The 15,000-nt window shown below is 41.7% G+C and overlaps 1 protein-coding gene across 1 annotated transcript in view; it reads right to left on the reverse strand.

Annotated features, from left to right (window-relative positions):
- LOC109911123 (netrin receptor UNC5D-like) overlaps window positions 1-15,000 on the reverse strand; it is a 408,959-nt gene that overhangs the window by 155,039 nt on the left and 238,920 nt on the right. Inside the window, exon 2 of the mRNA XM_048618665.1 lies at window positions 5,371-5,586. Coding sequence (XP_048474622.1) covers window positions 5,371-5,586 — 216 coding nt within the window. The remainder of the gene's footprint in view (window positions 1-5,370; window positions 5,587-15,000) is intronic.

Here is a 15,000-nt window from a genome sequence, read left to right on the forward strand (position 1 = left end):
TGTGTTTATCCAGCTCTACACCTTGTTGTCTCAGATTCTCCAGCATCGGCAGTTCCTACTATCTCCCTCAGTTTAAGGCCCTTTTGTGAGATGTTACTGGCTAGGAACTGATTTCCTGAAATTGGTAATGAAGTTAGTATTATGTTGCTAGTTGGTTCACTGTTCACAAAGTCATTTGTAACATTGCTGAAAAATGAGGTGGGGTGAAATAAAAAACGTCTTCATTTCTAATCTAAAAGCACACAACCTCCTTCATAAAATTAGCATGAACTATAGACAGCCAGTGTATGTTTCTATTTGTGTGTATGTATATATACCATTGGGGAAACAGAACAAGCTGGGACAGAGAGATTACAATTTTGAATGCAAAGTTCTACTTTCAGACGAATGTAACACTTTTATGGTTTGAACACAACTTTGAAATGCCAGCCTTATCACTCCCCAGGTATCCATGATTCAAAATACCCATCAGCAGTTACTGTGCACATTTTTTGGCAGAGCTCTGCAAAGTATTTTGGAACTCGCATCAAAAGCTATCACCATTACTCTGGAGATTCTGTCAAGTCTTACAACTTAAAATATGTCTGCTTTGTATACTAGTCTTGCACTGGTTGGATGTAAAAGATCCTCAAGAAAGATCCCTTCTTTCAGGCTAGTGCATCATTGCCTTGCACTAGTAAGTTCAGAATCAAATTCATTCTTCGGTTATTAATGCGTTTCACCTTTTATGAATGAACACAACTTTGCATCATCATCATTAAACACTGGATGCAAGAACAGTATCACATGATACACTATTTCATTGTTCACCTTTGGCTCATCTCCTCCTCCCCCTGCTCCTCTGCCTTTCCACGTCATCGTCTTAGTTGTCTTTCTCTGCTTTGACCCCACCATGGTCATGTTACATTGCAACATACCTGACCTATTCTTTTGTCATGTACTCACAATTAGCTTTCCACATCTTGTCTACTTCCCAATAAGCTGTGATGTATTGCATTTGAATTCCAAGCTTAGTAATAGAAAACCAGGACTTGTGACCAGTTCTGTTTCTGACTGCTGCAATGTTCTCCTGTTTGCAAAAGCAAGATTTTTGTGTTAATCACTTGTGGGATGTGGGCATCACCGGCTAGCCACCATTTATTGCCCAACCCTTGAACTGAGTGGCTTGCTAGGCCACTTCAGTGGACAGTTGACAATCAGCCACTTCGCTGTGGGTCTGGGTTCGCATCTAGGCCAGACCAGGTAAGGATGGCAGATTTCCTTGTTGAAGATCACCAGTAACCCATATAGGTTTTTCCTGACAATTGACAATAGTTTCATGGTCATCAGTAGATTTCTTAATTCCAGATCTTTCTTTTCTTAATGAATTCAAATTCCACCATCCGCCGTGGCAGGATTCAAACCGGGTCCAGCTGAGATTCTGGGTTAATAGTCTAGCGATAAAAGGCCACTAGGCCATTGCCCCTTCCAACTGTGCACACACCTATTCTAGTAGTACACAAATCAGCCTTGTTGTCCTTTTTCAAGCTGATGAGAATTCACCTAACCCAAATTCAACAATAAGAATATAAATAAGAAAGAGGAACAGGAGTGGGTCATTCAGCCCTTTGACCGTGCTGCCCCATCCAGAAAGGATCACGGCTGATCTGAACCTCCTTGTGTCAACTTTGCTCCCCACTCAACAGCTGATCAAGCATCTGTCTATCTCAGCCTTACACATGATCAAGGACTCTGCAACCACAGCTCTCTGTGTGGCAAGGAATTCCAAAGACACTCAACACTCACAGAAAAAATTCCTCCTCATCTCAGTCTTAAATTGGCACACCTTTTATTCTGAGACTGCCGTCTGCTCCTAGACTCCTATGAGGAGAAACATCCTCTCATTTGTCATGTTAAGCCCCTTCAGAATCCTCTGTTTCAATGAGATCACCTCCCATTTTTGTAAACTTGAATGGATCAAATCCTAAGCTGTTTAGCCTTTGCTCATAAGATAATTCCTCCGTACCAGAGATCATCTAAGTGAACATTTTTTTGAATTGCTTCTCAGGAAATATACCTTTCCTTCAATAAAGGGACTATAACAGATCTCAGAACTCCAGATGTGGTCTCATCAGCACCTAGCCATTTGCAGTAAAACGTCCCGATGCTTATATTCCAGCCCCCTTGAAACTTTTATCTTCCTGATGAAAAGCTCCACTAATGCGCTAGATTTGTTTTGTGCACAAGTAATCTAAAGTCCCTCTTTTCTGTTGCAGCTTTCTGCAGTTTTTCTTCATTTAACTTTAACTTTTTTTCTCCCTTCAAAATGAACAGCTTCACAATTTCCCACATTATACTCCATTTGCCACTTTTTTGCCCACTTACTAAACCTATCAACACCTCCTAATTCTTTCACTGCTCCCGTTTGTTTTTCTTTTTGGGTACATTTATACTGGCTGACATCCAATAGTGGATGAGCAGGTATTACTATCCTACTAAATATTGGCAAGTCGAAGTCATTGTCATTTTGCCCCTAGCCCCTGGCTCCATCTAGACACTTCACAAACATTGGTGTCACAAGGAAAGCTCACCTTTGTCATTTCAGTCTAAAACAACTTATTTCCAAGTTTGTAAGAACACCTGACCCCGTCCTATCTTTATGCATCTACCTTTCGAAATGCTAATCCATTTCACTCCAGACTTGATTGTGTGCTCATGCTCCTCCATCTGGCTTCCCATTTTCTCTCCTCCACAAAAGAAAGACTATCCAAAACTCTTGACTCCCAATTCATATTGTCACCCATTACAACCATGCTCAAAATCTATTTTTTTGTTGTTCAATGTTCAATGAGGTCATTGTTTTAGAAGTATCACCTCTGCACTTTGCCAATCAATCTCCATCCAGCTGGCCCCACAGCCTAATTCCTAGCCGCAGTGAAGGATCGCTCCTGATCACTCCTACTTTTTTTTGAATATCATTACTTAAGAAAATATCACTTCCCCAGCTGTTGTCTAAGTTCTCAGCATGCCTTCAGATTACACATCCAGCCCAGTGACAATCACCATACAATCACAGTATAAACATGATTTATAAAAAAAAAGTCTTACGTCCCTCCAGTTCCCCTTTAATGAGATTTTTGACACTCAGCACATCACATTGCTTCATAATGCTCTAAGCTCTCCTGTCAGCATCAACTTAAGTTGATTTCCTCTGCACTGCAGTTTCCTGAGCTCTAAGCACAGGAGGAGGCCAGCCCATCAAGTACTGCTGCAAATCCATTGGATGTATTCATAACTGTGCTGATCAGATATTCATACTATAATAATTTGAAGAACTTTGCTGTCAATACTCCTCCCACCCATCCCTTAATCAAGTGAAGTGAAACTTTTACATTTATTGGTATACTTTTTTTGTAATGATGTGATTCCTTTGCAGATTTTGCAGGAAACCTTCATAACTGAGGAACTGTCTTTTAAAAGAAAGCTTTCCATAGAATGGTTCAAACGCTCTAGGCTGGATTTATGACATGCTCTTCCATGTAGTGCCCCTCTGCTCGGAAATTGCTGAGAGACCAGTTTCAAAAGTGTAAAATTGCAATGAAGTTTAGATGTGGGAACGAATTCAAAGGACTAAAATGAACATTGCCAAAAGAAATCACCATTGCACATCATGTAACAGGTCTGGGTATTTTTAATGGAGCCAGACTAAATTGAAGTTACTGTGTGGCCTAAGAAGTATGTCCGAATTACTGTAAGTGACTCTTCATTGTTTCCCTGACCAGGTGAAGTTGCAACTTATTGTTCCTGTGTAGTGTAGTTCCAAGGGGCTACAACTGAAAGACTAGAGATTTTGAATATCTTTACAAGTGTCAAACAGTTGTCAGAAATTTGCATTACTTTGCAAACTGATGTAACAATGAGCTGACTGGTGAGGCAGAATGCAAATTTTTTTAGAGATAATAAGAACTGCCGATGCTGGAGTCAGAGATAACACAGTGTGGAGCTGGAGGAACACAGCAGGCCAGGCATCATCAGAGGAGCCGGAAAGCTGACGTGTCTGGTCGGAACCCTTCAGAAATGAAAAAGGGTCCTGACCCGAAACGTCAGCTTTCCCGCTCCTCTGATGATGCCTGGCCTGCTGTGTTCCTCCAGCTCCACACTGTGTTATGCAAATTTTTTTAGGTTTCTTGGGTTCTGAGTGTCTCGGTCAATGTCAACTGAGGGCCCTGTTTTGTCCCTGTCCCAGTGGGTGTTTGGTGGGGATAGTGAAGAGACAGTTTGCTCTGTATCTGGTTCCATGCTGTCACTGTCCTTTGTAATGTTTGGGGACAGTATAGAAGGGCAATTACTTGCTGTTTAAGATTAGAGAGAGTTTTACTCTATATCTAACCCTGTACTGTTCCTTTCCTCGGGGTGTTTGATGGAAACGATGTAGTGGCAGCTTTACTCCATCTAACCCCATGCTGGGAGTGTTGTGGATAGTGTTGAGGAAGGTTTACTTTGTTAACTTTTCAGCTCTAAACAGTAGAGGGATCTTTCAGTTCGATTTGAGTCGGAGGGGGAAAAAAAACAGTGAAGAGGCTGCTGCTGGTCTCTTCCTGATGTAGAGTGGTCAATGGTAATGAATGGTTGTCAAAATGGGTAATGGTGGGCAGAACAAAGAGATTTGGGGGAGGCAGCGGCCTAGTGGTAATATCGCTGGACTGTTAATCCAGAGACCCAGATAATGTTCTGGGGACCTGGGTTCAAATCCTACCATGGCAGATGGTGCAATTTGAATTCAATAAATATCTGGAATTAACAGTCTAACGATGACCGCGAATCCATTATCGATTGTCAGAAAAACCCATCTGGTTCACTGACGCCCTTTAGGGAAGGAAACTGCCGTCCTTACCCGGTCTGGCCTACATGTGACTCCAGACCCACAGCAATGCGGTTGACTCTGAACTGCCCTCTGGGCAATTAGGGATGGGCAATAAGTGCTGCCTGGTCAGCGTTGTCCTCATCCCATGAATGAAAAAAATTCACTTCAGCTCAACGGTGGAAGAGGAAGAGGAAGAGGGCTGGATAGTATGGTGTCAAACATTGAACTGAGGAATGGGCAAGATAAAAGACTGGTGGGAAAGGTGAAGAAGGGTTCCAGGAGCAAAGATATCCTTGAGACATTGAATGGAAAATAAAGTTTTTTTTGATGAAGACAAATGCCATGTTGATTGGCTGTTGGCGCCAGTAGATAGGGCTAAATGACAGCACAGTAGTATGAAAAAAGCAGAGACGGAAAAGTCTAGTAGAGAATGAGAAATGACGAAGAAGAAATATTCCTAAACATTAAAATCCGCTGTCTAATGTGATCTCTGCTAAAACCAGGAGACACACAGAAAGTTGCATTACCTGTGTACTCATCCACGTGTTCCTCAAGCACGTGTTCTTTCTGATGGACCCAGTCTCCATTGCACTTGAAGAAGATCTGCATGGCAGGCATCGCTTTGCAGCGCAGCTTAATGGGGTTGCTCTTCACGATGTATGAATCCTCTGGTTCAACTTGGAAGCGTGGCAGGGTCCCCAACGGCATGGATTCAGGCTGGCTATCTCCTTTACCTGTCCCTGCTGAGTGAGAAGACAACGGTGAAATTTTGTTAGAACACGAAGATATTTCAAGAAAACAACTTGTTTGAACTTTCTTCGCTGCGACAAATTCTGCACATTACACAATCACAATACAAACTTTTCAACATTTTGAGCTGCCTGCCACCCGTGCAATGGGCACAGATTTGCTGAATTATTTGATGGCCCAGCTGGACCTGACCGTTGTGGGAAGACCATCTCCCACGTGAGGACAAATTCTTTCTTTCTCCCAATGAATGATTAGGATGTGGAATGCGCTGCCTCAGTGATTATGGACGCATATTCAATCATAATTTTCAGAAGGCAAACGGTTAATGAGCTGTTTACCAAAAAAAAATTGAAGAAAGAGCACGGAGTGGCTCTCATTTGAATTGTTAATGGTGCAAAACCCAGGATTGAAAGATTGGACAGAATAGAACACAGGAGCGGGAGTAGGCATTAAACACTGAGACTACTTCACCATTCAGTTAGGTCATGGTTGACCAACTATCCTCAATGCCATTGCCTCACACTATCTTAATATCCTTCTAATATCATTTAGTTGACTGCAATCTATTGATTTATCCAGAACGTGCTCAATAATGGAGTTCTCACAGCCCTTTGGGTTAGAGAATTCCGAGGATTCATTACCCTCAGTGAAGAAATTCCTCTTTACCATAGTCTTAATCTCCAATGGGGAAGTAATTTTATGCCCTCGAGTTTTGGACTCACCAACAATGGGAAGCATTTTATCTAAATCTACACTGTTGCACACCCTCAGTCTCCAATGAGGTCTGCACCCCCCATTCTTTGAAACTTTAAGGAATACAGACCCAGTCTCTGAAATCTCTCCATGAAGACAATCCCACTATTTCAGAGATTCATCTTGTTTATCCTCTCTCTCTTTTTGTACTTCCTATCTGCCAAGTCTATCCTTCATTGGATAAAGGGACAAATGTATACAATAGTCCAAGGTAAGGTCTGACCAAGGCTCTGCACAACTGCAGCAAGCTGCCTTTACTCCTGTACTCAAATACTTAAATGAAGGACAACGTACTTTTTTTAACCTTCTTTATTGCTTGCTTAACTTGCATGCTTGCTTGTTGTGATTCATGAACAAGAATTCCAAAATCCCACTGGGTTCCTGCACTTCCAAATCTCTCACCATTTTAAGAAATATTCTGCATTTGTGTTTTTGATCAAAATGAACAACCTCGCATTTATATTACATCTGCCATGTACTAGCCCAGTCTCTTAGCCTGTCCTAGTCCTCTTGAAGCTCCCTTATATCCTCCTCAGCTTCAATTTACAACCAGTTGGGTGTCATCAACAAATTTGAGAATATGACATTGGAGTCTCATTTCCAAATCATTTATGTATTCCCAATTGATTGTTGCATGCCAAATGGAAAATATGTCATTAAAATGTATTTACAAATCCCCTGTACGGAACTTAATCAAAAACAACTTTCAAAAATGATAAACACAGAGCATCCACTAGTTGTACTTCACCAATGTTAATTGTCATGAAAATTGATCGCATATCTTGATCAGTTTCCTTAAACCCAGTAAAGGAGGACCAAATTCTTCCCAATCCTTGAATTTTTCTGGCACCCTTTATAAGCCATTTCCTTTCATTTAATGCAAACGTTTAAAGTCTTGAACCATGGTTGATTTTACATTTTTCTTTACTTGAGTCACTTGTGCCCCACTGGACTGTAAATTTCTTGTAGACCTTATTGCTTTTGTTTAAATTCTCATCATTGACTCTTGACTCTGAAATCTTGAGTGTGTTTTGTCAAATGCAACAGAGCTAATTAGCTCCTCATAATTTCCTAGTTTTCTTTTGTGAGATTTAAGACCCTCGTTTTAGAATTAAGTATACTTCATGTAAACTGCACTGCAAGCAGAATTCTATCATGTCCTTGGCCGTCCTGTACGCTATGCAGTAACTATGATTTAAATGGTACAAAAATTTGAACCCAGCGTGACCACCTGGGTGAGAAATTCCCCGGATTTTTCTTGTGTCAGTCATTGTTGATAGTCTGCAAAAAGATGAAATACTTTGATTGTGAATCACAGATCTATCCAAATCCAGCCAGCACAGGAGCCCCTCATGAATGGGGAATTTAATTCCATGGAGGAACATATTGTGCAATATAGAATCCATCATGCTGTACTCAGCAGGGATTCTGTGAGGGAGAAGAATCCAATTCCCTAAAATGAGAAGTTGAGCAGAATGGTTGGATTCATTGACATCTTTTAATGGTGTGATTCATCACTTGTCATTCCATCAAGACATTCCTGTTTGATGCTTTTTTTTTGGATTTTAAAAGAAGAGTTTCTGCGTGCATGTATCGGGACTGACAGAGTTAATTTGTGTTTGGGTTATTCACTGTATTGGTTGAAGTAACAAAAACCAAGGTGTCTCAATTTCCAGGAAAACACCAGCTGTGTTGCAATGTCAAGTCTAGTCACTCAGCTCAGCTTGGAGCATAGAAAGCCTTTGTAACTTTGCTTAGTATGTTATTTGTCAGACTGCAATGTAGTCCAGTACACCAGCTCTGTCAGAAGACGACTGCACTTGGATCACTTGTATAAACATGTTAAAATGAGCCCAAACCTGCTGACAGTGACTGATTTTCCATGGTAATCAGCCTACTTTGAGTGAAGGCAAGGCCGTTGATCAACCAATGCCTGTCTGTGCTGAAGCAGGTATGTGCAGGCTAGGGTGTGGGGAAACACAACCTGCAAATACTGGAGATATGAGGTACTTGCTTAAAATAAAGTTCCTTTTCAAGGACTTCTGAGAAGTTTTCAGCATTGGTTGTTCTCAGCAAAGACTCAGTTGTCAGTTCTGTTGAAGGATTTGCTTCTGACAAACGACCTATCCGTTGTTGAAATGCTGTATTTTCATAATCTTCTGCCAACACATCCAATGCCATTTATGCAGTGAATGTCACAGAATATTTTGATGTTCTCAGCACATTTGTGATATCTAAGTTATGGTAAAAGTAGCAGCTACATAAAGTAAAAATAAGTGGCAGAGCATGATCAAAACTTGCAAGTTTTCTGAACCACTGGAGGCTCAGAAAACGGCAGTTCTTTAAGCTGTTTGTGTGGAACAACTAGCATTTTGATGCTCATTCCCACTAGTTTTTCGGGTAGGAGGTGGTAGTGCACTGTCTCTTGATTCAATGCACTCTGGTGAAGGGACATCAATATTACTAACAGTATGGGATGCCCACGTATTAGTCAGCAAGAGTGAAGGATTATCAAATGAGCCACAATTTCACTGAATGGTGACCTGATGGGCTGAAAGGAGCAAAAGTGGGTCAATGTCTTGTAATCTTCAATTTCTCAGTCAGAATTGTGTGTGAGTTGGAGTGGCATTTCATGGACGGTGTTCCAAAGTACCTGTTACCCTGCTGGCTTTGGGAGTACTGTCTGATTTGCAAATGTTTCTCTTGCTCAAACAACGTTTTTGTTACAACACATTGTGTGTGCCTGAATTGTAGGAAATACCAAACTGAATCATGCTTTGCTTAACGTCAGTACGTGTAGTGTCTCTGACAAAGGGGAACAGGGGTTAATTTAAATTGAATCAGAGATAGTAGGAACAGCAGATGCTGGAGAATCCGAGACAACAAGGTGCAGAGCTGGATGAACACAGCAGGCCAAGCAGCATCATAGGAGCAGGAAGGCTGACGTTTCGGGCCTAGACCCTTCATCAGAAATGCTGTTTCAGGAGTCGCAGGGAAAAACACTTCTGAAGGATCTCAATGCTATGAATGTAGATATTGTCACGGTTGGGCCCAAATTGGGAAGGCCTGAATGTGGACTGTAGTCCATTGGGGACGATCATTTCTGATGAAGGGACTAGGCCCGAAACGTCAGCCTTCCTGCTCCTATGATGCTGCTTGGCCCGCTGTGTTCATCCAGCTCTGCACCTTGTTGTCTCTTAATTTAAGTTGATTTTGCTTTTCTTTCCCCATTTATAGTGATGAAACAGCAAGGTATTGTTTAATTTTACTCCTTTTTCTCTTTTCCTTTTACTGCTGTCTTCACTGTCCTTTTGCTGGCTGCAAGTAGGTAGCTCATCTCCAAATCCTCGTCACTTTTTTCTTCTGGAATGTCGATTTAATGCAGGGGTTCAGAAGTTTCTGGCGACTCAAATCATGGGATCAGCTATGCTCATTTTGAATCCAACAAGCATGTCAATGTTTGGAACAAACAGAATGTAAACATGAAACAAGAAAATATGGTTTTCCATAGCATTTCTCCTCTTCCCTCCGGCCATGAAAACAGTGAATATTCATCATCCTGTCATCCCTCATGGTCCTCTTGTTTAAAACACAGCTGAAAACCAACTTCTTTGTCAACTATCCTAATATCTCCACAAGTGGCTCAATCTGATGAGATTTCCACGATGCACTTTCAGGTATTTTTTTACAACATTCAAAGCATTATTGTATTTATATGTGATAATTTGGTTTATTTTCAGACACCCAAAACAGACCGCCTCATCAGAATTTGTAAATGCTTGTGATACGATGGACAGTGAATTTATTTATTCAGAAGGCACAACCTCTCCATTTCAATTCAATGAGATGTGACTCCTAATCATGTTCAGGAGCCTGTTTTTACTGGCTGGGAGGCATCCATTGGATAGACTGAGGCTAAGGTGAAGTTTTAATTACACAGTTATCACACAGAAAAAAAATGGAGTGGGAACAAACTAGCTGATCAAAGACATAGCTCAAACATTCCTCCTGCGTTGAGTGCTTTAAAATAAAGTTTAGTCTAGCTAAAGGGATTATGCTCTTGTGCCTCAGCTGATTAGACAAGCACTGTTCAGACTGTGTTGCAAGACATCCAAATGTACAGCACATACTAATTTCAATCTAGGCACTGCTCTGCTCTGTAAATGTTAAGAACTCCCATGAGTCCTTACAAAAACTGAATCTCCCAGGGACATTCAACCAATGTTGGTGTGTTCCCTGGGACAGTGCGCAAACAGTGATGCACTGTCAGCGGCCTCCCCTGTAAATAGTGATGCACTCACTGGGTGTATCCTACAAGGACTGACAGTTTATAAAGTGAACTTCTGCAAGCATCTATGCCCTACCAAAGACCATGCTATATTTAGAGACAGAATTCTGAGGACCTTTACAAAATTGATGCACTCGGTCTGACTGATAATTTGCCCCTCATTCACCACCCAGCTAAATTATAACTAGCCCAGTTTTCAAGTCATGATATGGAAACTACATAAATAAGAATAATCAGCAAAAGTTTGTTCTTTCAAATGCAAATACGAGCACTTTTATAATCAGTTTGATTTTTTTATATGGCACAGATTTTAACTTGTTAAGCTTTTTTTTTCACTTGTCAACCTGTTTTCTGAATGTATTTCCTTGTCTCGTTCCCTCCCACCCTAGTATTTACAGCATTCAGAAAATTTTGAGACGGCACACAAAGCATACTCCTTCCCTCCGTGTCCCGGCTAGTATTTATTTGTTCAACTTGCAAACTCAGTCACTGGCCGTTCAGCTTATTGCTGTCATGTTTGCCACCGTACTTCAAAGTAAGGTTATGTTATGAAATGCCATTGAAACATCTGGCTGACTTGATAAGGCATGATGAAGAATACAAGTCTTAACCATTCAGAAGAAAAACACAACAGGGATCTCTGTCACTTCAAGATATAATTATGAAGTGGGGATTTCAGGAGTTTTACTCAGTGATTGTGGATGAAGTGCATATACTCAGCATCTTGCTGCAGATATCAAATTTACCTTTCCATACATTGAAGCAGACTTTTGAGATACCATGGCACATGATGAAAAGAAATGAGTTAACAGAAATGATGAGTACGTAGAGCCGCACAGCATAGGAACAGGCCCTTTGGCTCACCCATGTTTGTGCCAAACCATGAGGCTATTCCAAACCAATTCTAATTGCCAGCATGTGGTCTGTATCCCTCTATTTTCTGCCTGTTCATGACTGTTTAAATGCCTGTTAAACATTGCCTTGAATCTGCTTCTTCTAGTACAAATACACTCTTGCAGGGCTGTGCAGTCTTCATCCAACAAAATCAATAAAGGCCAGTTCACTCTCAAACAGAAAAAATGGTGGGAAAGCTTAACACGCTAATGTGGAATCCTGCATTCCCTATTAATTGCAAAGCACTTTTCCATGCCAGCATAGGAGGAGGACTGAAAGTGAAGTTGTTCCATTTCCTTTCTTCAAGACCCCAGACACTCCTTCCAGGTGAAGCAGCTACTTGGTTGGATTTTTGTAATGCTTTCAATTTAGTACACTGCATTTGCAGTACAGGATGCAGTCCCTTCTGCACTAGGGAGATCAGATACAAAGTGGATGATGGTCTTGCAGAACACATCTTCCACCACAAGTGGGGCCCCAGTCCTCAACTCTTGGCATTTTATACTATCTCCCACTCTTGTCCTTGGCCTCAAAGTGTTGCAGTAAAGTTCAAGAAAAGATTAACAAATAGCATTTCAATTTTGATTCAGCACTTGAAGCCTTCCAGACTCAACACTGCATTCCATAATTTCAGATCATAACCTGTGCCCTATTTTCACAACCAGTGAATGCGAGTATTGATTCTGTGCTACCATTTAATGACCCTGTAGGCATATCTGTTAGTTCTTTATTTAGACCATTTACCACTGCTTTTGTCTGGCAACAGCAGCCTTTATGCCATTTAATAGCTCTTGTCTCTTACCTGTAGTATAAAGGACTCTATTGAAGTAAGAACCATAAAGGATTAACTGTAATAGTTTTGTCATAGAAGGAAGTGGCATACATGCCTGTGATCAGAAAATCTCAAAGTTGCACAGAAGGAAGCTCATGTACAGTGTGTTCTCATACCTGTAAAAATGTTAAAGTACATCTGGGGTATTTCACAACTAGAAGTCTTGGAATTATTGAAAATACTCCACATGACAAAATACACCATCCAATCCAGACCTAGTAAGAACTGCAGATGCTGGAGTCAGAGATAACACAGAGTGGAGCTGGAGGAACACTGCAGGCCAGGCAGCATCAGAGGAGCAGGAAAAGTTGACGTTTCAGGTCTGGACCTTTCTTCAGAAATGGGTCTTTTCTGAAGAAGGGTCCAACCCGAAATGTCAACTTTCCTGCTCCTCTGATGCTGCCTGGCCTACTGTGTTCCTCCAGCTCCACACTGTGTTATCCTATCTAGGCCATTCCTTCAGTGCTCACCCTACCACCATGCCTGTGTCAGTTTGCTTAAAACATCTCTTACGTGGTCCTATTTGACAAAAAATTTGAAATGCTAATTCTGTTCATTTTTCCGCAGGTGTCGGCTTGATATATGGAATTATTCTTGCCTTGACTTTATATATTTGAAGGTTTCTATGTAGATTTTTTTTCACTTGACAAAGACACAAGTGATGTTGTCAAAGAAGCACCAAACAAAATGTCTGGTGGGTCTGAATATGGTCAGTTTGTGGTTTTGAATTGATGGCTTCAGAATGATCGATGTCAATGGGCAGCCCACCACTACTACTTCTTCCCAAGCCATGCAATTGGTGGACAAGAGACACACCAGCACATACTCTTCAAAGTGCCATTTTCACATTATGCATACGCTTCTCCAATTCTCTGCCTTACTTGGTTTGTTTATCCACCATTCAGCAGCTGGCTAAATTAACATGGTCAAAAATACCACCATCTCTTTATTGCCAAAACACTAAAAAAACCACCACTTGGATGCTGACTGTAAACATGTATCTGTGTATAATAAATGGGAAGCATCACCCCAAGAGCAAGAAGGCTCACCTGCAATAAGAACCATCAACAAAATGGAATTCAGAATACCTGGCCATTCTCCACATTGTCACAGTGAATGAATACCACAATTTTGTTTTAAAGAAACCAATCTGAACAGTTCAGGAAATATGTTTCAAAAGGTTCATGAGGACAAGTCCACATCTGCCAATGTGGTATACTGCATCCGCTGTACCCGGTGTGGCTTCCTCTATATCGGGGAAACCAAGCGGAGACTCAGGGACCGCTTTGCAGAACACCTACGCTCGGTTCGCAATAAACAACTGCACCTCCCAGTCGCGAACCATTTCAACTCCCCCTCCCATTCCTCAGACGACATGTCCATCCTGGGCCTCCTGCAGTGCCACAACGATGCCACCCGAAGGTTGCAGGAACAGCAACTCATATTCCGCTTGGGAAACCTGCAGCCCAATGGTATCAATGTGGATTTCACAAGCTTCAAAATCTCCCCTCCCCCTACCGCATCCCAAACCAGTCCAGCTCGTCCCTGCCTCCCTAACCTGTTCTTCCTGCCACCTATCCCCTCCTCCCACCTCAAGCCGCACCTCCATCTCCTACCGACCAACCTCATCCCACCCCCTTGACCTGTCCATCCTCCCTGGACTGACCAATCCCCTCCCTAACTCCCCACCTACACTCACCTTTACTGGCCCCATCCCCGCCTCTTCGACCTGTTTGTTTCCTCTCCACCTATCCTCTCCTCTATCCCTCTTCTATCCACCTCCCACTCTCTCCCTATTTATTTCAAAACCCCCTTCCCCTCCCCCTTTTCTGATGAAGGGTCTAGGCCCGAAACGTCAGCCTCTCTGCTCCTATGATGCTGCTTGGCCTGCTGTGTTCATCCAGCCCTACACCTTGTTGTCTCACATTTAGAAGGCACTGGTTTAAAAGACAAATTAACGGTCACCCTTTTTAGGACAGGTGACAAAAAAAATTGAGTTGTCGTGCAACTTTTGGAACTTTCAAACTCAAGTGAATCGAGGCCAAGTCATGAAATACTTTTAAGGTGCAGGTAGGTAGATTCGTGTAGGTAGGAGAATGAACAGTTCAGCAGAAAATGGGAGTATGAGAATCAAAACACAAACATATCATGCATGATCAAATTGAATAGCTGAGTAAGCTGGACCTTGGCCAAATGGCCTATGCTTGCTCCAAATTCACGTCTTTATTGCACAAAGAACTTTTCTCGATGCACATCTGATGGTTGCATGAATAGTTTGATTTTAAAATAGATTTTACGTTGACTGTGAACTTCATCAGCCTCTCCATTATTCCATCAAAGTTGCAACGTATGCAAGACATTCTAAAATATTGGTGCAAAACAATTCTGACGACCTTTGTATCCCTTTGTAAAGGGCTACCTTTTCGACGGTGTTTAAATTCAGCCACGTTCACTGCTGAATATCTGCTGGTTGACTGCCAGGCTGCTAAACAGCAGCAGAAATTTTGAGGCATCAGAAATTTATTTTAGCCGAAGGACAAATCTGATCTGTGGTTGCCTTTTAAACGTGCTGCTATTCCCTTCTGGAATCATTAATCAAAACAGCATGCCTCTTCCAATTTGTGCTGCTTTAATTTTCCC

The sequence above is a fragment of the Rhincodon typus genome, chromosome 40 (assembly GCF_021869965.1).
Source record: "Rhincodon typus isolate 14 chromosome 40, sRhiTyp1.1, whole genome shotgun sequence".
Taxonomy (NCBI): Eukaryota; Metazoa; Chordata; class Chondrichthyes; order Orectolobiformes; family Rhincodontidae; genus Rhincodon; species Rhincodon typus.